At 35.1% G+C, this 25418-nt stretch overlaps 4 protein-coding genes across 6 annotated transcripts in view; 1 reads left to right on the top strand and 3 right to left on the bottom strand.

Moving 5' to 3' along the window:
* Positions 1–17: 17 nt before the first annotated feature.
* On the bottom strand, positions 18–3158 carry LOC143201585 (uncharacterized). 2 transcript variants are annotated; one of them, XM_076412722.1, is made up of 11 exons: positions 2786–3158; positions 2307–2499; positions 2077–2258; positions 1757–2020; positions 1552–1698; positions 1257–1493; positions 1026–1197; positions 812–916; positions 619–761; positions 307–566; positions 18–247 (listed from the first exon to the last, which is right to left on the bottom strand). In XM_076412722.1, the coding sequence occupies exons 1-11, from the start codon at positions 2926–2928 to the stop codon at positions 234–236; spliced, it is 1860 nt and encodes a 619-aa protein (XP_076268837.1). In that variant the 5' UTR covers positions 2929–3158; the 3' UTR covers positions 18–233. The 2 variants fall into 2 exon arrangements, with proteins under 2 accessions (XP_076268837.1, XP_076268836.1); XM_076412721.1 differs by having other exon boundaries at positions 311–566.
* A 129-nt stretch (positions 3159–3287) lies between these two features.
* Positions 3288–14534, bottom strand: LOC143201588 (phenoloxidase-activating factor 3). 2 transcript variants are annotated; one of them, XM_076412728.1, is made up of 9 exons: positions 14377–14534; positions 14115–14311; positions 8732–8936; positions 6660–6765; positions 6397–6593; positions 5957–6058; positions 5677–5888; positions 4989–5123; positions 3288–3545 (listed from the first exon to the last, which is right to left on the bottom strand). In XM_076412728.1, exons 1-8 carry the CDS (start codon positions 14447–14449, stop codon positions 5016–5018), a joined length of 1200 nt encoding a protein of 399 aa, XP_076268843.1. In that variant the 5' UTR covers positions 14450–14534; the 3' UTR covers positions 3288–3545; positions 4989–5015. The 2 variants fall into 2 exon arrangements, with proteins under 2 accessions (XP_076268843.1, XP_076268845.1); XM_076412730.1 differs by lacking the exon at positions 4989–5123.
* Positions 14535–17148: 2614 nt separating this feature from the next.
* Positions 17149–25418, top strand: part of LOC143201575 (protein Wnt-4) — a 112733-nt gene continuing 104463 nt past the window's right edge. The window contains exon 1 of the mRNA XM_076412709.1: positions 17149–17303. Within this exon, the coding sequence (XP_076268824.1) occupies positions 17272–17303 (32 nt within the window). The 5' untranslated portion in view covers positions 17149–17271. The remainder of the gene's footprint in view (positions 17304–25418) is intronic.
* Positions 18743–23844, bottom strand: LOC143201573 (CLIP domain-containing serine protease HP8). Its single transcript, XM_076412705.1, has 6 exons — positions 23607–23844; positions 22000–22177; positions 21699–21949; positions 21544–21634; positions 20621–20808; positions 18743–19177 (listed from the first exon to the last, which is right to left on the bottom strand). Exons 1-6 carry the CDS (start codon positions 23698–23700, stop codon positions 18765–18767), a joined length of 1215 nt encoding a protein of 404 aa, XP_076268820.1. The 5' UTR covers positions 23701–23844; the 3' UTR covers positions 18743–18764.

Raw genomic sequence — 25418 nt, 5'->3', positions numbered from 1 at the left:
AGAAAAGATATAGGGAATGAAATCAAGGTGGCCTTTATTTTTCGTATAATGTTCATTTGTCTTGTTCCTCACGAGACGTATCGGAATCCGCCTGAGCCATCTGCGATTCAGGATCGTCAACGATCGCTTGTATCGCTTCGTCCTTCATCTCAATTAGAGAAATGTGATTTCTTGTCCCGGTCCTCCTGACACTGTATTCCTGATGAAGACGATCAATCAGCTCCCGCTTGGTTTTAGGGAATCTGATCTAGAATTTGAAAATGTCTCGTGACCCTATGCCGGCATCCTGGGCGAGCATACTTTTACCTACTTGGGATTGTCTCTCGAATAGTGTTGGCTGCTGGTTGACTCTACCCAACATCTGTTGCATTCTCAGGCGGTGTTCTTCGTGTCGTAGTTTCTCCTCGTCCCTGCGTAGTTGGAGTCTCATGGCGAGGTCCTCCTCGTGGCTGTAGGCCAGAGCCTGCCACACTGGTTTCTTTCGCATGATTTTCTCCCGCCATCGGGCTTCCTCTTGCAGCTTCGCCTCTTCCAGCTTCTTCATCATATCTAATTCCAAGCGTCTCCTAAAATACGACGTTGTTAGTGAGTTTGATGATTAGTTTTCAGTTATGGTGCCTTGCGGATTGAATACGTAAAACCGCGGCCAAGTTAGATCTGTTAATTGATGACATGTCCAGTGATGAAATGGTTCTGGCGTCAGAGCTGCACTTGCTGCTTTTGCTGGTAGCTGACGAGCTTCTGTACGAATGTTTCTTACTCTGGAAAAACAAAGATAAGGACGGCCATTGTCGGTATTGTCCTGACATACTTTTCGGTCTCTCCTGCCAGATTTTAGTTTGAAAGGTCTGGGACTGGTCGATATGAATTCTTTCTTCAGTTCTTCCAGTTCTCGTTCATATTGATCGTGGTAAGCCTGCAAATTCTTTAATGTAATAAGGTTCTAATAAAAGAATTTATAAACCCTTTAATTCTGAAGGGAAATGTTGATTATTTTTACATGTGAACAAAAAAATACTACAAACCTGATAGTTTGGTATTTTTTTGGATTTATGTACGGTACTTTCAAGTTCTAAGTCACGATATGATCTAGGACATACGTCCGCCTTTGGTTTGGACTTTTCCCTCTTGGCCATCGATGGAGGCAATGACGCGTGCTTCAGCATTTCTTCCGCTCTCACCTTCTTCTGCAGCGCCCTTGAAGCAACGTTATATAAATGCTGACCCTTGAACGAATATATATATTGTTTAGATACCTGTAAAATTCATCTTCATGCATCTTTTTGTATATATAATTACTGAACAAATTCTTGGGGATAGGTTTAGCTTTGAATTTCTTGATTTTTAACGGGACCTCATCGTTGTAGACGCAGGGCAGCGATTTCGAAAATTGCTTCGACAGCTCTTGGATCTCTTCATCTCTCCTAGTGAAAGAAAACGGTTTCATTTCAGCCTGTAACGCTGCCTTACGTTTCTCCTTGGCAATGAAGCTTCTGCGCGCAAAAATTAACGTGTTTTCAACGAGGGAAACCGTTATTGTCTCGCTGTTACCTTCTCTGTTGGTCCTCCATGATTTTGTCGAAGAGGGGGATCTGAGATTCGATGGGGACGTTATGGGCGCGGAACTGTTGAGGTTTCTCTTCTTTGGGTTTGTTGATCTTGAGGAACAGTTCGTCGACAATCTTGTTTTCTTCATCTCTGATGCGGAAAGGGTAGTTTTTGGGGTTTAAACGTGGTGGTAATTGATCTTTTTTACCTGACAGTCATCTGAAAGGGTTTGGGGATGGTTATGCCGTCATAACCGTCAGTCTCGGTGGTTTTTCTGTTCCTCATTGGGCTGCTTGGTGCGCTTTTAATCTCTGTGGGTAACGGTGTGTTTTCTTCCGTGGTCAAGTCTCCCCATTCCGAATGCAATGTCTTCTCGTCATCGGGTTGCTGTTGCATGAACGATCTTGGATATGATCGTTCCATTGTAAGGTCCGGGGATGATTTAGTGCTTGGCGTTTCAATCCTCACCGATCTTAAAGAATCATCGATTAATATAGACCTTTTTTGCTTCGTTACAAAATAATGGACCTTCTAGAAGGAGGTTTGGTATTACATTCCCTATCCGACAGATAATCATCGTCGAAGAACGACCTTTTCGGTATTGGGGTCGGGCAGAACGGTTTCAGAGACGACTTCCGTTGTTTCGGGGTCGATTTTATGTCCTTGTCATCGATCCTCAGATGCTTGTAATCGTCGATCCACTCGGAATCCTGAAATTACTTCGTATATTGTCTGCCGACGTATATATGGTTGCATACCTTCAAGTCGAATTTTATTTGCGTCTTCAGATAATCGTTGAATTCTTTCTGTTTCTCCTTGAGACGTTCCAGCTTCTTGTAGAACTCCTGGTTGGAGAGGTGGTTGATTTCGTGATATTCCGGAATGCTGTCGTAGAAATCTATGAAGGAGTTCGATTCGTTCTTCGTAGAGTCTATTATAGTTGCCTTCATCCTTATTTTAAAAATAGAGGTACTTAGTATCGGTTTTTAATCTAACCTAAATGTTGTTCTGTCAACGTCAACTAATGTCAAAATCGGTGACAGATGTTTTTCGAAACAAATTTTTTTCTAGACCACTTGATAATGATTGTAAGTAAGAATTAGTTGAACTATTTTACAAATCGAATTTCTCTTTTCGTTAATGTACTGGAATACCAAACATAATTGCAAAATTACGTAATTTGGGTGATTCCGTAAACTATGTTGAGATAGTGAAAGTCGATGTATCGTTAACTTACTTTTGATTCAGATTTTTGGTCACTTCGTTATGGAGATCATGGAGAAACTTCTGATCGTACAAGGTCTGAGGTTTGTCGTTGTTTGGGTTTCTTGGTACTGTAAGACAGCTGTTGTTGTAAACCGACAAGGTGTGGTTATACATATTGCACTGCAGTACAATGGATTGCAACGCCTTCAAGTAAAATGGGCTCGTGTTACCATAGATATGGGTAAACAATAGCAGAGATGGTTTAGTACGTTTTTAATTCCGTCTGATAAGTTCTATAGATATCTTTTTCGAACGAATAAAATTCGAAATCGTTGAAATAACTCTAGATGTTTAACAAATTTTATCAGTATAATTACGACCTTTAACACGACATTTCTTTTATAATTATTGAAACTCGAAATGCCGTTGATACGGTCCTGTCAGCAAGGAATATTGATCGCTACATTCTTGTTATTTATGTTTATAAAACACACGACCAACTGATAGTCATTAACATGAAAATTAAAAACGGGTTCAAGAGTAACTGCTTTATTTAATTTTATTGAAAAAAAAAGACATTAATTCTACTTTATTTAATATACAATATCATTTTTGTTACATGTGCGATATAAACAGTCTTGATTTTGGAGGATCTTCGTACTCTCTCACTAGTAATGTTGATTTTAATTTTTCATGGTATTCAGTATCCAGTCCATGTAAAACTTTATCAGCGTGTAGACCCCGGCGTAATTCTCCAATCCGCAGTATTTTGGACCAAATGACACTACGGCCTGGAAATCAAAATGTCGTATTATATAGGGTGGGACATCTAATGTATTTTATATCAGTATAAAGGTTTTCAAAACATTTGCTAATGTACGAGTGGGGATGAAATATACACAACGAAGGCGTTAAACCATCGTAAATTTTCACTAGTTTGAAGGCACAATTTGGGGATGCTACACTGTCTCAGAATCAAGTGTATATATGATTGATGCTCACGAACAACATCCGTGCTGTTCGAGAGAATGTACATTTTTGCTGTTCGAGAAGGAAGAAATGCGCTGGGAAACCCTCTAGCATCCTCCTTATAATCCCAACTTGTCACCTTGTAATTATGTCTTGTTTGTGCCCTCGAAAGAATCACTTGGAGCCAAAAGATTTGAAAGCAATGAAGAAGTAGAGGGGTACGAGCACGGAGGTGGCTATATTAACAAATGTTGAATGTATATTTGATCCACCCTCGTATATTTTAACCTAAACATTCTTTCGAATTCCTGCAAATATCCTAAAAACTATTCACATTTTTTTGCTTATTTTTCGACATGATTTTCGTAAATTTTGATAGTTCTACAGATTCGCAGGTATAAATAATGTTTGTATTTGTTGGATATACAGAGGGTGTGCAAAATAGTATGAATACCTGGCATATAAACATTATTTGTTTATTAAAAAGGTAATGGAGTTTTTTTGGAAAGTCCCCGGCCTGATACATAGATGTCGCTACAAAAATTAAATCCATATGTTTTTAGTCCTAACCCTCAAATGATGCGTGTATAAATTTGACAGCTGTCGGATTATTAGTTTGTGAATTATAGCATTTCGAGTGACCCAACTTTTGTTATTGTGAAAAAAATCAATGAGAAGGAATTTCGCGTGTTGATAAAATATTGCTTTTTGAGGAGAAAAAATACAGTTGAAGCAAAAACTTGGCTTGATGCCGAGTTTCCGGACACTGCCCCAGGAAAATCAAATCGCCGAAAAACGGCCGAATTTGAATTATGTTGAATAAAAAAAGACTAATTTTGCCAAAAAAATGTGTTTTATTCTGCTAGACCGAGGACTTTTCAGTTGACCTGTTATATGAGCGTATTAGCTTGGAAGGACAGAGCAGTGTTTCGTCACTGAGTCTGATCAGTGATCAGTGGAGCCGTTGACGTTCTGTTTCTATCGAAACAGTATTACTCTAGTGAGTGTTGAGTTGTGCTGTCCCTTTTGCCGCGGTAGTTGTACGTCTCCTGGCCATAATCCATTTTAATATTCGTCTGTCTCTATTTGACGCAGCGTTGCCTACGTCACAAGATGTATTACATTGCATAGCATTCATATTATTTTGTTTATCCCCTGTAGATATATTGCGTTTATAGAACATACAAGCCGCCGATAGAAGTTAACATTAAAATTAAAAACTGATCCAAGATTAATTGTTATATTTATAAAAAAAAATATCGTACAAGCTTCAGTAACTAATAATGCTGATTTTAAGATGTCATCGTATTTAATATCCAGTCCATGTAGTATTTTATCAGCGTATAGACGCCGGCGTAATTCTCCAATCCACAGAATCTTGGACCGAACGACACAATGGCCTGGAAATCAAAATGTTTTTAGAACAGAACCGAGAGACCTAATCGGTATTCGGTAAGTTTCGGTAGTTTCCGCCTGATTCTGCGACGCTGCCATTTACAAGTGATCGAGAGGTAGAATCCAACGAATTACAACAGCCATTTTGGATTTGACTCTGGTACCGGTAGGAGCTCTGTTTTGTAAGGTTAAGCCATAACACGCATATTATATTATAAGCATATTGTATTGCCAAAAAATCTATTATAACACTTTTAATCTGAACAGACATATGAGAACATTCCATCCAGGTACGTATGCATTAAATTTTTATTTTAATTTTACAAATTCGATTTAATTCTATATCAAATTCATTATATTTTAGGCATAGTTGATACTGTGAAAGTAAAACACAGATAATATGACTCGATATCCTTTATGTGGGTGTACTTATATCTGAGGAATATGATAAATATAAGTATAAATTTCAACAACCGGCAACGTGGCAAAATCAAATCTTATCGTGCAACCTCACGCGTCCCTATTAGTAGACTATTGCCATTACAATGCGGGGCTTACCTGTTGAATATACTGGGCGTCGCCAAATTCGTTAGCCACCGGAACCACCAACGGACCACCGCTGTCACCTGAACAGGAATCTTTGTTTTTCAATCCACCAGCGCACAGCTGATAATCGTGCAGTACGACGCCGTGAGGCTGGTATATTTTTTGACAGTCCGCTCTCGAAACAACTGGCAGTCGTATCTTTTGTAGGATATCCGACGAAACGCCTGTTTCAAACGAAAGAAAAGGATCATTAACGGTTCATCCAGAACGAAACAAAAGAAGAGAATCTTACGTGATTCGGGGTTGGTCACTCCCCAACCGGTCACGATGACTCGATTTAGCGCGACGTTTTTACGGTCTTCTGTGATCGGTAGACATACCGGTCGAGTACTCTCTGGAAACAAAAGCGAAACTCATTTGTTTAAAATCTAAAAATAACTTGAAAGGTTCTTCAGAAATTGTTACAAGATCGCGTTTGACACATGACAAAGACGCAAACAATTTAAAGGTGTTATAACCCATAGCTCGCGATGTTGCCAAATTGTGCGAATTGTATTTAGTGTCAAAGCATGGTTCATACAAATTAGAAATATTAGTTGCTGAAAAAATGGTAGTATTATTTATTTTATGGAATATTTTCAAAAACTTTATTGAAATATATTTCGGCTAAAATATCTGAAATGTTCTGTGAGTGTAATGCATTGAAATATTACTAATAAATGATGTTATTACCTAAATTTAAGTTGATATTGGAAACCCTAATCAGTCCTATGTCATTGGTTAACGTGGTCTTGTTGAAGTAGGGATGAGGTATGATTTCTTCAACCCTCAAATCCTGCACGGGAGGATTACATTTCAACTTCTTATTTGGCTGGATCTCGCAGTCCGTGGAATTTTTGATGCTGTGCTCACCCACTCTTACTGTAACTCTATTTTCACGGAAATGCAAACGCCACATGATCTTTTCTCTTTGATTTCTTCGTTATTTTACTTACAATTGTTTCTTACCCAAGTTAGCGATGCAATGGGCCGCCGTTAAAATATAGTTCTTGTTGATGATGGATCCGCCACAGCTAAAACTAATTTGTCCAGTCCCAGATACTGAAATGTAATTCCATGCTATATCATAATTATTAAACTATAAGTAATAACTATAGAATGTCACGGAATAACTATCAACTGTCAATTGTCAATGTAAAGTCATTAAGACGGATAAATAATAATGATGAATAATCATGATGGAATAGAGCAGAATAATGTCAGCTGCCAATTGTTAATATAATTTTATTAAGACAGCGTTAGTTCGTTTTAGAATAAACCATGGATTATTAAAATATAATTAACCATCATAGAATGCGATTGAACAAATGCCAATTCGCAATTGTCAACATAATGTCCTTAAGATGAGTTATGATGCGTCATTAAGTCATAATCAGTTCGCTCTAGATTAAAAGCCTTAGAATAAATACTATGGATTATTAAAACATAAATAACCATCACAGAATATGACTGGACAAATGTCAACTGTCAATTGTCACCATAATGTCACTAAGACAGCGTTAGTTTTCTTTAGAATAAATACTATGGATTATTAAAACATAAATAACCATCAGAGAATGTAACTGGACAAATGTCAGCTGTCAATTGTCAACATATTGTCATTAAAACAACGTTAGTTTATTCTAGATTCAAAGCCCTAAAATAAATACCTCGGATTATTAAAACATAAATAACCATCAGAGAATGTAACTGGACAAATGTCAGCTGTCAATTGTCAACATATTGTCATTAAAACAACGTTAGTTTATTCTAGATTCAAAGCCCTAAAATAAATACCTCGAGAATGTAACTGGACAAATGTCAGCTGTCAACATAATGTCATTAAGACAGCGTTAGTTTGTTGTAGATTAAAATTTCTAGAATAAACACTATGGATCATTAAAACATAAATAACCATCAGAGAATATAAGTGGACAAATGTCAGCTGTCAATTGTCAACATAATGTCATTAAGACAGCGTTAGTTTGTTGTAGATTAAACTTTCTAGAATAAACACTATGGATCATTAAAACATAAATAACCATCAGAGAATGTAACTGGACAAATGTCAGCTGTCAACATAATGTCATTAAGACAGCGTTAGTTTGTTGTAGATTAAACTTTCTAGAATAAACACTATGGATCATTAAAACGTAAATAACCATCAGAGAATGTAACTGGACAAATGTCAGCTGTCAATTGTCAACATAATGTCATTAAGACAGCGTTAGTTTGTTGTAGATTAAACTTTCTAGAATAAACACTATGGATCATTAAAACGTAAATAACCATCAGAGAATGTAACTGGACAAATGTCAACTGTCAATTGTCAACATATTTTCATTAGACAGCGTTAGTTATTTGTAGATTGAAAGCCCTAGAATAAATACCTTGGATTATTAAAACATAAATAACCATCACAGAATATGACTTGACAAATGACCACTGTCAATTGTCAACATACTGTTATTGAGACACACTCTGTTTGGTCTACATTAGTCCTAGAATAAATAATATGGGTTAAGTAACAGTCATAGAATGTGATTGAACAAACGTTAATTATCAATTGTTAACTGTCAACGTCATCAAGACATTGTATGCAACGTGTTTTACTAAATTGCAATTATTAGAGATTGCCACTAAATACATTTTAGTTGTCAATGTTATTAAGACAAAGTTATTTTGATATAGATACTCGTATAATACAAATCAGTAAACCGTAAAATCAGTAAAAATGATAACACTGTTTTTTAACGTTAACGTTACTGCGTATCGAGTACTTAATACGTACTACGTAATAGAAGTTTAACAAAAAAGTGAGATTGATATTTGGATAAAAGCTAAAAATTCAAATTCGAACATATTCAACTATAAATAATGGATAAGGTTCTAGATAGTCCGTCGAGTTGTACGCGACATGACTATTAACTAGCGAGAAATACGAAAATATTAATTATACTGCAGATATTCACCCAAGGGATTGACCTTGAAAACAAACACAAGAAAGAAATATAGAAAGACATCTCACTGGATTTATATCCCAGCAACGCCATCCATGGAAATTCGTTGAGGTAGGCATCTTCCCCGTTCACGATCCTGTTTTCCGTGTCCAGATAGCCGCAATCTTCCGGCAAAAGTTTGAGGTTCTGGTGGCGACTGATGTCTGGAGGTGTGGATGGATTTGATACGGTCACCCCCAGATCTAGGTTGATGGGGCCAAAAGGACAACATACCTAGAAAAATAAAGTCACTAATAAAATCATCTGACATATGCCTTAACCGCCTGATTTAGCATCGTGTTATTTCTACTTCGGAGCACTCGTTATATCGGTGTCTTCTACAGTATATCCAAAATAATAAATAGATAGTGAGTTACATTTGAGAGACAAGTATTGATACTATTAAATATTATGTTTCTGCAGTTTTACTGGAAATATTTTTTAGCGCGTTGAAGCTGATATGCAGCCCTTTGGGGGTTGTAAGTCATCCTTTCATATACTGTTTTTAAAAGCATATAATAAATTGTGTTCTTCATGCTGAAAACAGGAATGGTTTTATTCTTGGAGTAGAGTTAGTGATCCCCTCCAAGTCCAAGGGCGACTACCATAAGAAATGAACATGTTTCTGTTCTAGTTTGAAAATCAGCTGTTAAAGAACCTGGAGGAACCATCAGTTGTCATCTATGTACGGACAATGTATCATGCCACAGTACACTGGTAGAAAAGATTCTAACAAGAGCATCGACAAAGGCTATAATTAAAGAATGATACTATGTTAAAGAGTGAATTATTTAATATTGTTACTCGGTAAACTATAACAAAAAAATGGTTTAACAATATATTTAATTGTGTTTTGTGTAACTTACTTTTTTTGCAATAAGCCTGAAAAAGGATACACAGTAAAACATATGGTCACAAACATATGGTGGCAAAGTGATCAGGAGAAGGATTGAGAAGGAAAGAAGCCTTGTCTACAATAATATCTTGGGTTTGCGAGAACTCACACACACACTGAACAGACACACCGAAGAAGAAAATGACAATGACTGAATGTAGTTTTCGGGACATGGGATTATGATCCAATTACCAAGGGAGGGTGATGAGAGTGCAAATAACTAAAGCTGTGCTAATAATTAATAGAGAATAGGTGTAGAAAATTGTGTTGTAGAGTGTGAAATATTTGAGTGCATAGATAACAGGTCAATTGAATAATTGAAATACGGTTGAAGCAAAAATTTAGCTTGATAACGAGTTTCCGGATACTGCCCCAGGAAAATCAACCATCAAGGATTGGTATGCTAAGTATAGACGTGATGAAATGAACACTGAAGATGGTGAACGCAGTGGACGTTCAAAAAAGGTTGTTATCGACGAAAACATTAAAAAAAATCCACAAAATGATTTTGAATGACCGTAAATTGCAATTGAATGAAATAACAGACTCTCGAAATATATTAACTGAACGTGTACATTATAGCATTCACGAATATTTGGGTATGAGAAAGCTCTGTGCAAAGTGGGTGTCGCGCGAGCTCACTTTTGACCAGAAACAACGACGACTTGATGATTCAGAGCAGTGTTTGAAAATGATCAAGCATAATAAACCCGAGTTTTTGCGTCGATATATGACAACGGATGAAACATGGCTCCATCATTTCACTCCGAAGTCCAATCGACAGTCATCCAAGTGGACTGCATACGATGAATCCACTCCAAAGCGTGGGAAAACGGCTTGCAAGTTTTATGGCGCCTGTATTTTGGGATGCTCATGGAATAATTTTCATTGATTACCTTGAAAAAGAAAGGACCATCAACAGCGACTATTACATAGCGTTATTAGACTGTTTGAAGGATTAAATCCTCGAAAAACGGCCGCATTTCAAGAAAAAGAAAGTGCTGCTTCACCAAGACAATGCACCGTGTCACAAGTCAGTGAAAACGATGGTAAAACTCCATGAATTGGGCTTCGAATTGCTTCCTCATCCACCGTATTCTCCAGATCTACCCCCAGCGGCTATTTCCTTTTCTCAGATCTCAAAAGAATGCTCGCTGGGAAGAAATTTTCGTCGAATGCGAAGGTGATCGCCGAAACTGAGGCCTATTTTGAAGCAAAAGACAAATCGTATTACAAAAATGGTATCATATACATGGTATATCAGTGTATCACCCTTGAAGGGAATTATGTTGAATGAAAAAAACTAATTTTGCCAAAAAAATGTGTTTTACTATGGTAGGCCGGGGACTTTTCAATTGACCTGTTATGAATACTTCTTGCAGATATGCTAAATTAGTAAGAATGCAGTAATTAAATTTAATTTTATTAAGAGAAATAGACACAGGTAGTAACAGAAAAAACTAATGAGAAATATGGTGATATCAAAACGACTTTGCAAGGAAACATAGCAAGGAAGGAAACAAGAACTAGACGTAAACAAGTAAATATGCTCTCTACTTAGACAACTCTAATCTACAAACTATAGTAGATGTATAATTAAGAGTAGTTCAAGTTCTTTATGGTAATATATGCATTAGATTTACTAAAATATTAAAATAAATTATATTTATTTTTGTTTAATTGTTTTATTTACATTTAAATGTTGTCAAAATAAACTAAAACCCAATATTGATGCTTTTTTGTTAAAGACGGTCTAAATTCTATACCACACAAAATGATAATATCATTTAAAAAATGATTTGAATAACTATATGTCACGAGGTCTTAAGGAAGCAATTTTTGCAAAATCTATTTGGAAATCCAAGGATTTATCAATTGGATTTTTGCCGCGGCAAGATCAGGAATTTCCTGCGCTTAATCTACTGTCATGACCTTACTGCTATCGGTTACTTGTTTTAGAAGGTGACTAACTCGGAGTAGCCCGGGACCGATTGTTCTGTGAACCAGTCGGGAATTTTATAAAAAATTATGACGTCCGAAGTCATTCGCTTCGAACATGAAACATTTCTTCGAGATATTTCGATTCGCAACACCCGGTACAACTTCTGAAGGCGAAAGAAATGCTGACGACCTACCGTAACATTGCAAAATCATATTTAGCATCTCACTGAATAAGTGTCAACTGTTAATTGTCAATGTAAAGTCATTAAGACAGATGAATAATCATGACAGTATAGAACAGAATAATCTCAGCTGTCAATTGTTAATATAATTTTATTAAGACAGCATTAATTGGCTCTAGAATAGATACCATGGACTATTAAAATATAATTAACCATCATAGAATGCGACTGAACAAATGCCAACTCGCAATTGTCAACATAATGTCCTTAAGACAGCGTTAGTTTGTTAGAGATTGAAAGCCCTAGAATAAATACGTCGAATTATAAATAACCGTCACAGAATATGACTGGATGAATTTCAACTATCAATTGTTAACATAATGTTATTAATATAACTTTTCTTTATTCTAGATTGAAAGTTCAAGAATATCACGGACTATTAAAATATAAATAACTTTCACAGAGTGTCAGTGGATGAATTTCAACTGTCAATTGTCAACATAATGTCATTAAGACAGTGCTAGTTCGCTAGAGATTGAAAGCCCTAGAATAATTACCTGGAATTATTAAAATATAAATAAACACTACAGAATGTGACTGGATGAATTTCAACTCTCAATTGTTAACATAATGTCATTAATATAGCGTTACTTTATTCTAGATTGAAAGTCCAAGAATATCATGGAATATTAAAGTATAAATAACTTTCACAGAGTGTCAGTGGATGAATTTCAACTGTCAATTGTCAACATAATGTCATTAAGACAGCGTTAGTTCGCTAGAGATTGAAAGCCCTAGAATAATTACCTCGAATTATTAAAATATAAATAAACACCACAGAATGTGACTGGATGAATTTCAACTGTTAATTGTTAACATAAAGTCATTAAGACAGCGTTAATTTGCTCTAGATTGAACTCCTTAGAATAAACCCATCGAATTATTAAAATATAAATAACCATCACAGTCGGGATTTTTATAAAAAAATTATGACGTCCGAAGTCACTCGTTTCGAACATGAAACGTTTCTTCGAGATATTTCGATTCGCAACACCCGGTACAACTTCTGAAGGCGAAAGAAATGCTGACGACCTACCGTAACATTGTAAAATCATATTTGTTATACGAGATAACCAATTAGTAGGTTATACTGAAAGAATACTCGATAAATATTAATTTAAAAGCAAAAATACCACTTATACGATTTGATGAAGTATTTATGTTGACGTCACTATATGGGAAAAACGTATACTTATAGATTATACCTTGAGAGTTTTTTGTTTTGTGTGAAGGCATATCTGTAACCGTGGTCACCAGAGGGTCGTAGTTATCAAAGGACAAGAACTGACAGCATTTTAGTTATTATATTATTTATATTATAGAAGAGCTAATGATTTTTGTCATATTAGTTAAACGCTGTCATCTCAGTAAATCATCATGGGAGGAATCCTTAAACTAAAAAAAGCTTAAACCAGCTTGAAACTCTATATTGAGAAGCAGTTGATGTCGTAATGGAAGTTCGACCTGCTGGGGCATGGTCGTAAATTTATGTTTGCGACTGTTTAATATTTGTGATTGTCCTAGGCAAGAGTGCAAAATCTGACATGGAAAATAATCCCAGTCACGCCAGTAGCCAGGCTGGATAAGACCGGATGTCTTCTGGGGTGATTTCTAAGTTGGTCACTCGCCAGTCGGTAGACTTAATGCTGAGGACCGTGGTTTGGAGTCCACGTTAAACTAGTGGTCCAGTACAGAAAAAAAACCCCAGTTGGTAAAAAGAGTCTTTAAAATATATTTAAAAAAATGTAGAACAGATAACAAGTTTTAAGCTTCAAGACAAGAATGGTGGATGCTGTGAATTCGTCAACCATTAGAGAAAAACACGTGCTATAAGGAGCATTTGATTCCTGGAATCCAAAGTAAATTTTTGTTCAGGAATAGATAAAGAAAGCATTAACGTTAGTTTTATGGGATGCGAAAGAATTGAGTTCGTAAATAACCTCCGAAATGATGAAACAAAAGAGAAAATAACGATCTCTTTCAATATGCAGCTTATTACCTTACATAGATTTATATTTCCTTGGCTCTTGTTTTTTATTTCATAGCTGTAAAGATTATTTCGTTGAAAACCATTTTAATCAAAATGTTATACAGAGACAATTTAAATAGTATTAGAGACTGAATAGAGAGAATAGTTGCTGTTAGAGACATCAAAAGACTTCAGAGATTTATGTAAACACCTCAGATTTTGATAAACTGTCTCTTGCTGACTTTTGGTGCTAATTGTGTTAAAAACAGTAATAAATAATGAGTCTCCTTAGTGTTATATATGTATGTATGTATATAAAAATAAACTGTTCTCGATGACTAATATGTTTACAAGGTGGTACTCACTTTGGAACCTATAGAGTCACTGCCACAGGTGTAGGCTTGCAGTTTGGCAGCCACAGATGCTGGAACCCTGCCTTTATACACCTCCGAAGCCTTCCTCAGTACCGTCACCATAGGAGAGCAAGTAGCAATGTTCTTACAAATACCCTGTTGTTGATCGGGCGTTTGACAATTGTTGTATTCGTCTTTGTTCACCCATTCTGCCCATAAAATAATGAAAAACTGTTAGAGACATTGCGTGGTGGCATGTCGGTGAAAAACTCACGCGTATCACTGCAGGCAGACAACAACAACAGCAGGAAGGCGAGTCGGGCCAGTACGGGACGGTGGGACACCATCCTGCTAATTCAGAATACGACCGAAGACTGATGATTCCGACCGACTGACAATACAACAAGAACGGCAACGGCAAGGTCAGCCGCACTAGACGAAAGCAGGTTAGACGAAGACGGAAAGTCGCGTTGTCTCGCTCTCTCTACGTACGGATTTTTATTGATGATGCAGTACAGAAATGTCTCTTTTTAAAATTTTATGTTGTTGTTTATAGGGGGGACCGATTACTATTGGAAAAATATCTGCCTGGATGCAGGCTTCACAGAACCAATAAAACCCATGAAGTAACGAGTTCCCAAACGGTCCGCTGTAATAATTAATTTTTTATCAAGTTTTCAGAAACTCTGCGTCATTTGAATTTCCAACATCAATAGATATTGAACTAGTAACTGCGTTTGTTATAATAATTACAAAATCGTTTAAAGAGATATGAGAAAATAAAGGTGTATAATAGTCGAACGATATTTTTTGGTATTTAACGACTGGCGAGTGACCAACTTTATCTTACCCAGCCTGGTTACTGACGTGACTGGGATCATTTCCCTTGTGGGATTTTACACTTTTGCCTAGGACAATCACAAATTTTAAACAATCACAAACACACCTTTACGACCATGGCCCAGCAGGATTCGAACCCGCGGCTATCGCAACATTAGGTGGACCGTCCAGTCGCCTTTACCACTGCGCCAACCAAGCTGTTTCCATATTTATTTTGTATACAGGTCTGTGCGATTGTTCTATAGTTTTTTTTTTTGGACTGGAACCGGGTAGGGGAATCCTGTTACGGATACCTGGTCGGGAAGACCCGCAGGAATAAGCGAGTTGGACTGGTTATGTGAAGATTGCCTCTGGGCTACCCACTAAACCCCACCCTATCAGCTGATCCAATGACCCCAACGGATAAACTATAGTTACGTGCTTATTAGGAAACCCAAATATATTTTTTTATAATTTTACTCACTTCATCACCACGTTCGAAGCAGTTTGAAGACAGCATGTCATAACAGTGACGTTTTGGACTCTGAAGAAATACTCTCTTAGATTTTGAGGCAATTATTTGTATTGCATATGGAGGTTTTACTGTTGAACTCTGTTATAACTAGATGGTTGTTGACACTGCGTCCTGTATTTCATAAGGGTTTTGCTTACATTGATATGTTCAACAAGTTCAACATTCTTGAGAATTTGGCTGTGAGTAGCAGGTTTTTTTTATTATATCTTATGTTAGATACGTTTAGTACAATCTTAATTTATAAAATTAATTTATTACTGTTGTTTTGTTGGACTTGCATCATTACAGGAGCAATACTAGTATGGGACAAAAACATATTATATATATATATATATATATATATATATATATATATATATATATATATATATATATATATATTCCAAATTAAAAATAAATTAGACTACTTAAGCTAAAGTTAAGAATAAGCACTTATAGACTGTAAGTTCGTGTGGTTTAGCGATAAAAATTGTTAGTTAATAATAGAGTATTCCGACTAACCAGCACCTGAAGAACTTGGCAATACCTTCCTTGTTCAGATTTGGATTACCTTCTTGTTCTTCTTCTTCTTCTTCCTCTGTTAATCTAGATGAGTCGCTTGTTTATTTTTCTCCTGTTGGACTTCTATTATCTAATCATTTGTTCAGTTTGAATCAGTCCCTCATTTCAGTTCTTTCTTTATGTATGTGACATAATATGACTCCTCATTGCCTTGCTAATCCTGGATTTTTATTTCACCAACTAATTCTTCATTTCCTTATGTATGTGATGATATCATCATTGGCGTATATATCTTTCTTATATATATATATATATATATATATATATATATATATATATACGGTCTACAAAATACCCAGAAATATAATCCCAGATGTTGAACACGGGCGGGGTGCCAGCAGCGCCAACTAGAACCCGATAACGAATAGCTGGCGGCAATCCCGAGACGTTTATCTGGTATGTTATGGAAGGGTATTTCGAATCATTCAGTGCTCAACCCTCGTTTGGTTTAGACGTGCCACCATCGACTGCCCAAGCCTCGTCTTTATCGAATTGTATTTTTCACATTTTTTTATATAGCCAATAAATAACGGTCACATAATGTAAACACCACTGTTTCGTTTCGTTTTACTTCCATTCACCGAGCCACATCATTTACCCTAAAAGTATGAGGAAGCCAGGATATTATTTGCATTTAAATCTGATTTATTTAATTTGGTTTTGGTCTCTCCTTTCAACATTAAACTCTCATCATCTGAGATGTCATCTCTTCTTATTCTTTAGCTTTCAATGAGCTATATTTGAGTTAATTATCTCATATTGCAACTCCTTGCCTCCTATATTATTTATTTGGACTAATTCGTTGGTTTGTAGTCATTCGTTGAGTCAATTATTTCTATAAAATTGCTTAAGACGGTTGGCGGAACCTTTGTAATATACACAGGAGGAGAGAACAGCAATTTCTTTGAACATAATTGAAATAAATTTAGCTATAAATTTTGCCATTAATGTTATTTTCGCTCGTATTTCAAGAAATTTATTTTTTCGACCGATCAAGTGTCATCAAACTTATTTATTGCGATTTATGTTGTTTGTGAAGATCTTACCACGTCTTATTAACAACGTTCTTTGTATAAAAGTAGAATCTGTTCAGGTCAATTAGTCAAATGTGTTTGTTATCGTTGACGTGTGAGTACCGTGGGCAGTAAAACAGGTAGTGCAACGTTCGAAATGTTGTAAGTTCTTGAGGGAAATCACAGACAATACAAATTCGATTAGTTTTTATTGCGCTTGTTCTGTGACAGTGACATTTTAATGACTTTACCGGTTTTTGTTTACGATATGAGGTTTGTAATATAGTTTTAATGTTACAAGTTATTGCTTCCTATATCTATACGATATATTAAAATATAATTATTGGGTTGGTCAATAAGTTCGTAAAGACATTTAGATATTATTGTTATATTAGGATTATATATTACACAATGCACCTTACTTAAAACATCACTGTTAGATAGTTCCATCTAAGTTTGTCCAACAGGTATTCGGCAGACTTCGGTGGTTTATGTCTGATTTTGCAACGTTGCCATTTACAAGCAATCGAGTGGTATAATCCATCGCACTGCAACTTTTGTTTCAACCCTGGTAATGGTCAGAGCTCTGTTTTGTAAGGTTAAGAATTTTGTTATTTATAGTTTATTTGTGTATAATGTGAACGGACATACGAGGCCATTCCATCCAGGTGGTGTGTAAAAAATATGTTCATACAAAGTTCTTCATATTAAATTCTATATATTATACGAAATAAAAAATTTACCAACTCCGTTGGGTTTTCAAATATTAAAAAGGTTTTTTTTTCGAAAACCTCTATCTTTCCCCTAAATTAATATTTTTTTAAGGGATAGTAAGTAGTTTTCGAAAAATACTCGTCAGCTGAATTGTTGCTTAAATAAATTGTTCTTCAATTGAACTGTCGCGAACTGAGTTTTAAAAAATAAACTATCTTACTATTGAACTGCCCCACTATTTGATTGTTACTTAAATAAGTTGTTCTTCAATTGAACTGCCGCGAAGTTAAATTATTAAAAAATACACTACCTTACCGTTGAACTGCTCCACTATTTAATTGTTACTTAAATAAACACTGCCTTTCCGTTGAACTGCTCCACTATTTAATTGTTACTTAAATAAACTGTTCATCAATTGAGCTGCCGCGAAGATAAATTATTTAAAAATAAACTGCCCTACTCTTGAACTGCTCCACAATTTGATTGTTACTTAAATAAACTGTTCATCAATTGAGCTGCCGCGAAGTTAAATTATTAAAAAATAAACTGCCCACAATTTGATTGTTACTTAAATAAACTGTTCATCAATTGAGCTACCGCGAAGTTAAATTATTAAAAAATAAACTGCCCTACTCTTGAACTGCTCCACAATTTGATTGTTGCTACCGCGAAGTTAAATTATTAAAAAATAAACTGCCCTACTCTTGAACTGCTCCACAATTTGATTGTTACTTAAATAAACTGTTCATCAATTGAACTGCCGCGAAGTTAAATTATTAAAAAATAAACGGCCCTACTCTTGAACTGCTCCACAATTTGATTGTTACTTAAATAAACTGTTCATCAATTGAAGTGTCGCGAAGATAAATTACTAAACAAATAAATTGCTTTATAGTTGAACTGCTGACTCATTAAATAATCTATTAAATATAAAAAATATAAGTTCTATCTTTAAATGCCTATAAACTTATGTTACAGCGATAAATTAATAAAAGCCGTTTCTATCGGATAGTACTTTATTTAATCTGGTCTTATATGATCGAGTATCCACGTCAAATAACTTCCCACTCTGGTGTAGATGCCCGGCTGGCCGTCGGTGCCGCATTCGCTCGGTCCGAACGACACGATACCGTACTGGATGAACCTGGGCGTGCCCTGGATCAGCCCGACGTACATCATGGGACCTCCGCTATCGCCCTTGCAGGAATCCTGGCCCTTGTAACCTCCGGCGCAGATCTGTCGATCGGTGAGGTTGGTGAAACGTTTGTAGAGGTTCTTGCAGGTCTCGATCGGTATCACAGGCACGGACGCCTTGAGCAACACGGGACTCTTGTGTCCTTCCTCCGTGACGCCCCATCCGGAAATGACCGCAAATTTTCCTGATAAATCGTCGTTGATTTCCTCAACTGGCAGACAAATGGGCTGGACATTGGCTGGAAGATAAAACAGGAGTTGGTGTGAGTAACTAGAGGGTTTTTCAAGGCCTGGGTCGATACTTCCCTCATAATATAAAAATTGTGAAAATGGTATATCAACCAGGTATACCGTATTGTTAACACATATTGTTAGGGTTAAGTATACAGTGTCATTATTTGACACACATGTCATTTTTTCATCAATCTTCAAAGCATACATGTTATATTTTGTAAAAGTAATATAGTTATAGTATTATACCTCTTTGAAAATGTCCAGTTTAGTGCCTGAAAACATGCATTTGCGGCACGCTTTAGTAATCTTATTTAACAAAAAGAAAGAAACAAAAAGAAGCTTATCTGCTGCTCTCATTTGCTGGTAGAAAATACTATAACCTTAAAAATATGTGAGGCGTGGTTTCGAAAAAGTTTAAAGTTGCGAAACTGCAAGAGTTATTGGATGAAGACCCGATCCAAACTCAAAATCGATTGACAGAAGCGTTAAATGTGGCCCAAGAAATGATTAGTGACAGGTTACGAGCAAGGAGACTGAAAAGATGGGAAGATGGGTGCCACATCAGTTGAATGACAGGCAAATGGAAAATCGAAGAATCCTCTGTGAAATGGTTATCAACTGGCGAAATCGATCAGTCGACTCCAAGGCCAAATCCTTTTGGTAGCACGACAATGCTCTGTGTTTGGTTGGATACAAATTGGCGAGGTGTATTGGGAAGTGATGAAAACTAGTGAAACAGTTAATAATGATCGCTATCGACAACAAATGATCAATTTGAACCATGCATTGATCAAAAAACGCCCAGAGTGGACCCGAAGATAATGCAAAAATGATTTTAGAGCACGATAACGCGGCGTCTCATAAAGCAAATCCGGCCAAGTAACCGTTGAAAGCACTTGTATGGGACGTATTATCAGACGCACCGTATTCTACAGACTTTGTCCCGTCGAATATTAATTTTTGCATCAATGGGACACATTGAAGAAGTTAGAAAATAGCTCGACGTGGTTTTGCTCAAAGGACAAACAGTTTTTTTTGGGATGACATCCATAAATTGTCTGAAAGATAGACAAGATGAATAAATACATTTTTCCATTTTCTTGAAAATTATGTTTTTTTACGAAAAACCATTTCTTTATGCTATAATGAAATCATTATCCATGTTCTTCAACTGAATTCTTTAAGTTCTCCACTGAAGTTTCCAAGAAAAACGTCAAAATGGTTGTGCAAGGAATAGGCTTCAAGGCAAGGGTTTTGTACGTATTTGTCGTACTAGTTATGATAAGTTTCTATGTAGGAGCTTTAACATTGTCTTAAAAATTCAGTCCCAACTTCTTGTAATCGCATATAAAACTTGGAGACCTCGTAAGTATCTTTTGTTGACCGAAGAGCATAAAGACCATCGACAAGTCCTTATTGAAAAACCCTATAGACAAAATTGCACTTACCGTAACTAAAATTTGCAGGAACGGATAAACGTAGCAGCGCTATGTCATTGTCGAAGGTTTTTGGATCGTAGTTTGTATGAATAACGGTTTCATCAATGTAGAAATCTTGCACAGGCGGTGAACAGTAGTTGCCGTCACAATCTTGCTTGTTATTGTTGATGTCATATTCCCCAAGTCTAACTCCAATGCTAAAATGTTGATTTATTTTAAGAAACTGGTCAATATGCGGTATATTTATGTCTAATTTTAATCAGAATTAACTGTGATCCTTCTAATCTCTAAAAAGTATAAAAGTATCAACTTATAAGTCAAGAAAGTTTTTATTAATCATCATTAACTTCAAGAACATCTTTAACAGATTTAAAACACGCGTCGATTTTGTATTTTAGAAATATAATACTGCATAAAAAATGAAAAAGAAAAATTAGTAATGATATGAAACTGCAAGAATATCACATATTATTATTTATTACCATTCATGGAAACTTACTATTAACCTATATATTGAAATAATTGAATATACAAAGACATATTAAAAGAGAATATATATATATATATATATATATATATATATAATGTCAAATGTAGTTTAATATTTTTTTTATTAGTTATGACATTTGATAAACATCCCACTAGAGAAAGGAGAATTTAAAAAATATATATCTTTGTATATTTTTTTTATATTACTTTGCACTATTTATTAATTTCTATTAATTAATTAGATGAAATGAGAAAACTGGACTTTTTCTGTGAAATTATCCCCTGTCAAAATTGTCAAGTTGGTTATATGTCAAAATTGTCATAGGTCACTTGTTAAACTTGATAAACATCAAAACGGTCACCTATTAAACGTGTTAAACGTCAAAAATAACTGAAATTTACGTATTGTACTGAAATCTCGTAGAAAAGGGTATTGCACTTACATTGTTGAGGAGTTATGTACGCAATGGGCGGCAGTTAAAACATATCTATCGCTGATAATGGTTCCTCCGCATCTAAACTCAATACCCACGTCTAAAAATTAACAGGAAATGAGAGAAAATGATGCTGTAGCATAAATAATTCTTTAATCTGCTACCTGGTGTGTTGTAGGCTATCAATGCCATCCAAGGAAACTCTTCCAGGCTCGTTTTCTTACCAGAAGTTATTCTCGAGTTCGATGATATGGGGCCACATGCGGTGGTGGGTAGGAGAGGGTAGTTCTTGTGCAAAGTTAGGTGTCGCTTGATCGTTTGGAACATGTCAGGCAAGTTCGAGGTTCTGTGCCCTCTAGGAGGGTCGGTGTGGAGTTGAACAGTACTCGTAGTCGTACTGGTAGTCGTTGATGTGCTGGAAATCGAGATACTGAGTCGAGATCAACGATGACACGTCTGTCTTACATGCAGCAAACTTTAGGTTTGTTGTTCTCGAAACCGCATTGGTGATCTCTGATGATCTTCACTATGCTGCGTGGTCTCGGTTTCGGTGACCTGTCGAGCAGTTCGGAGAAAAACGGACATTGTCGTATTTCGATGCAGATATCGCCGAGAGGTGGCGTACAGATCGTGTCTTCATAACCTACAAAAAATATTATAAAATGTCATAAAATGTAACTTATATCAATATATTGTATATAAAAATGATTTCTTCTTCATTAGGCTCGGTGAACTTTGAGAACGGCTAGTCATCAATAGTTTGGCTATTTCAAAAGATCAACATAGAGATTTTGTTTTGTGGAAAGCTGATAAGACATGAAAGTTTGAATTCATTTTGTCATATGACAATTTTTTAATTTTTTTCCATATATACACTCAGGAAAAACTGCAACTTTTTGCCATTTTCAGATTTTTAATTCTAACTTTACTATAACTTAAGATACATTGTTGAAAATATCACCACTTATGTTAAATTGAATGCATTATATGGTGGTAATATAATATATTCGATATTCGAGGTGATTTTAAAGATACATTTTTACTAGCACCCTGAAAACAGTTAGTCATATAGCAAAAATAATAGGATTTTCGTTCTTTTCATCTAAAAACTGATAAGACATGAAAGTTTGAACTCATTTTGTGATATGACAATTTTTCGATTTTTTTCCATATATATACTCAGGAAAAATAGCGATTTCTTGCCATTTTCAGACTTTTTATTCCAACTTTACTATAAATTAAGATACATTGTTGAAAATATCACCACTTATGTTAAATTGGATGCTTTATATGGTGGTAATATAATTTTTTCGATATTCGAGGTGATTTTAAAAATATAGACATAATGAAATTTTGGCCAAAAATTCTTTGAGATACATTTTTACTAGCACCCTGAAAACAGTTAGTCATATAGCAAAAATAATAGGATATTCGTTCTTTTCATCTAAAAACTGATAAGACATGAAAGTTTGAACTCATTTTGTGATATGACAATTTTTCGATTTTTTTCCATATATATACTCAGGAAAAATAGAGATTTCTTGCCATTTTCAGACTTTTTATTCCAACTTTACTATAAATTAAGATAAATTGTTTAAAATATCACCACTTATGTTAAATTGGATGCTTTATATGGTGGTAATATAATTTTTTCGATATTCGAGGTGATTTTAAAAATATTGACATATTGACATTTTAGCCAAAAATTTTTTGAGATACATTTTTACTAGCACCCTGAAAACAGTTAGTCATATAGCAAAAATAATAGGGTTTTCGTTCTTTTCATCTAAAAACTGATAAGACATGAAAGTTTGAACTCATTTTGTGATATGACAATTTTTCGATTTTTTTCCATATCATTTTTCATTTTTTTTCCACTCAGGAAAAATAGCGATTTTTGGCCATTTTCAGACTTTTTATTGTAGCTTTAGTATTAGTTAATATACATTAACGAAAAAATCACTATCTATGTTAAATTTGATGCTTTATATGGTGGCACTATAATATTTATGCTTTATAAGTTGGTAATATTATTTCTTCGATGAAATGATTATAATATTGAGAGTACTTACTAACTAAATATCTAGATATAATCCCACCATCTACAACTAAAAACACCGTAAATGCTAACACCACCAAACAAATGCTATTTGGCGAAAAAGCCATAGTTTTGTTGTATATATATAACAATTACTGCACTACTATCACTATCAATCGTCATCCTAGCCTGAAAAACCTCCTTAAACAACTACTATTTGCATCACCATTAGACTTCACACCTGGTAAAATGAGTCTGCAGAAGCGACAGCAAAGTATTTTGCAAATATTAACATCAATTTTATTAACTATAGCATAATAACTGCAAAAAATATGTTATAATTAAGTGTAGTTAGGTTTACAGTTGTTGACAAGGTTAATAAATATTCCAAGTTTTTTTTGCTGTACTCCAAACAAACACGGTTAAAGTACGCGATAAAATTCGATCGGTTTTATTTTCATTACAGTTTTATTTGATTATTTTAAATATTGTTGAAAATATTTTTCTAAATAAAAAGCTGCTTTTATTAAGGGAATATTTTTTGGGGATTGTTTCCAAAGCTTTCTTCAGTTTTTTATAGAAATTTATAAATATTATAGAAATGTTCATAGATTTTTTTTTATTTAATTAATATATTGTTACTAGTCGTTTCCGTCTAACCTACTATTTGTCTTTATGCTAACTTAAATCTAGGTATATAACTAGGAGGACCCATCGGCCCTAACTCAGTTTCTGGTGAAATAATGTTTATACATGTCACTGCTGAATTTTTATTATATGCACTTCACTACACAACACTACACCAGATCAGATGGTTTGATTCTTTTGAGTCTGTGTCCTGTTCTGATGGTGTCCAAAAGTTGCAATATTTCAATATTAGTATGAGAGTGGAATCTTTCCTCATGCCCCCTTGCAATTCTCTTGATTTCTTGACTGAGTGTGGGTATCTGAGGGTCTCGATGTAGGTAATCAGTCCTATAGTATTTGGGTACCTCTATATAGGTATACCTCTCAGGACTTTGTTCTGAAAAATTTGTATTTTATTAATGTTATTCTTTGCAGAACATCCCCATAATAACCATAATAGAGGTTTCAATATTTGCTTATATAATAGCAATTTATTATGTACTGACAATTGGGATTTTCTTCCATTTAGCCAGTACATTTTCCTATATTTCAATTCCAGTTCTTTTGTTTTCTTCTTTATATGTTCCTTCCAGCGAAGTTTTGCATAGAGATTCATTCCGAGATATTTAGCGTTGATGTTATATGGAATGATAGCGTTATTTAATGTTATTGATGCTTGTACGGTCTGTTTATAGGTGAACTGCATATGTACAGATTTACTTTAATTAATTTTTATTTTCCAAGTTTGTGTCCAATTATTTATATTGTCACTTGCCTGTTGTAATTTCCGTGAGGCTTCTTCACTATTGTCTCCGACAGCTATTATCGCAGTATCAAGAGCAAATGTAGCCATCGTGATATTTTCCATTTGTGGTATATCACAAGTGTAAAGTAGATAATAAAGTAGATAATATAAAGCATTGGTCTCAGTACACTTCCTTGTGGAACGCCTGCTTTAGCTTCTTTTATTATAGAGTAAGCTCCTTCTTGCTTGATTCTAAACATTCTGGTTGTAATGTATGATTTTGATAGTTCGGTGTGTAGTTTTGGTAACATTTTCTGCATTTTAAGAACTAGGCCTTCATGTCAAAGCTTATCGAAGGTTTGTGCTACATATAAGAATATAGCTGAGAATACTTTTTGACTTTCGTAGGCTCTTTCAATAACATCTGTTATTCTGTGGACCTGGTCAATTGTTGAGTGTTTGTAAATAAACCCA

This window comes from Rhynchophorus ferrugineus, unplaced genomic scaffold (assembly GCF_030347505.1).
Source record: "Rhynchophorus ferrugineus isolate W39M unplaced genomic scaffold, kcgeb_rfMv2 rfM8, whole genome shotgun sequence".
Lineage (NCBI taxonomy): Eukaryota > Metazoa > Arthropoda > Insecta > Coleoptera > Curculionidae > Rhynchophorus > Rhynchophorus ferrugineus.
Note: the sequence above shows the minus strand (reverse complement) of the source record. Positions and strands in the feature narration are given on the sequence as shown.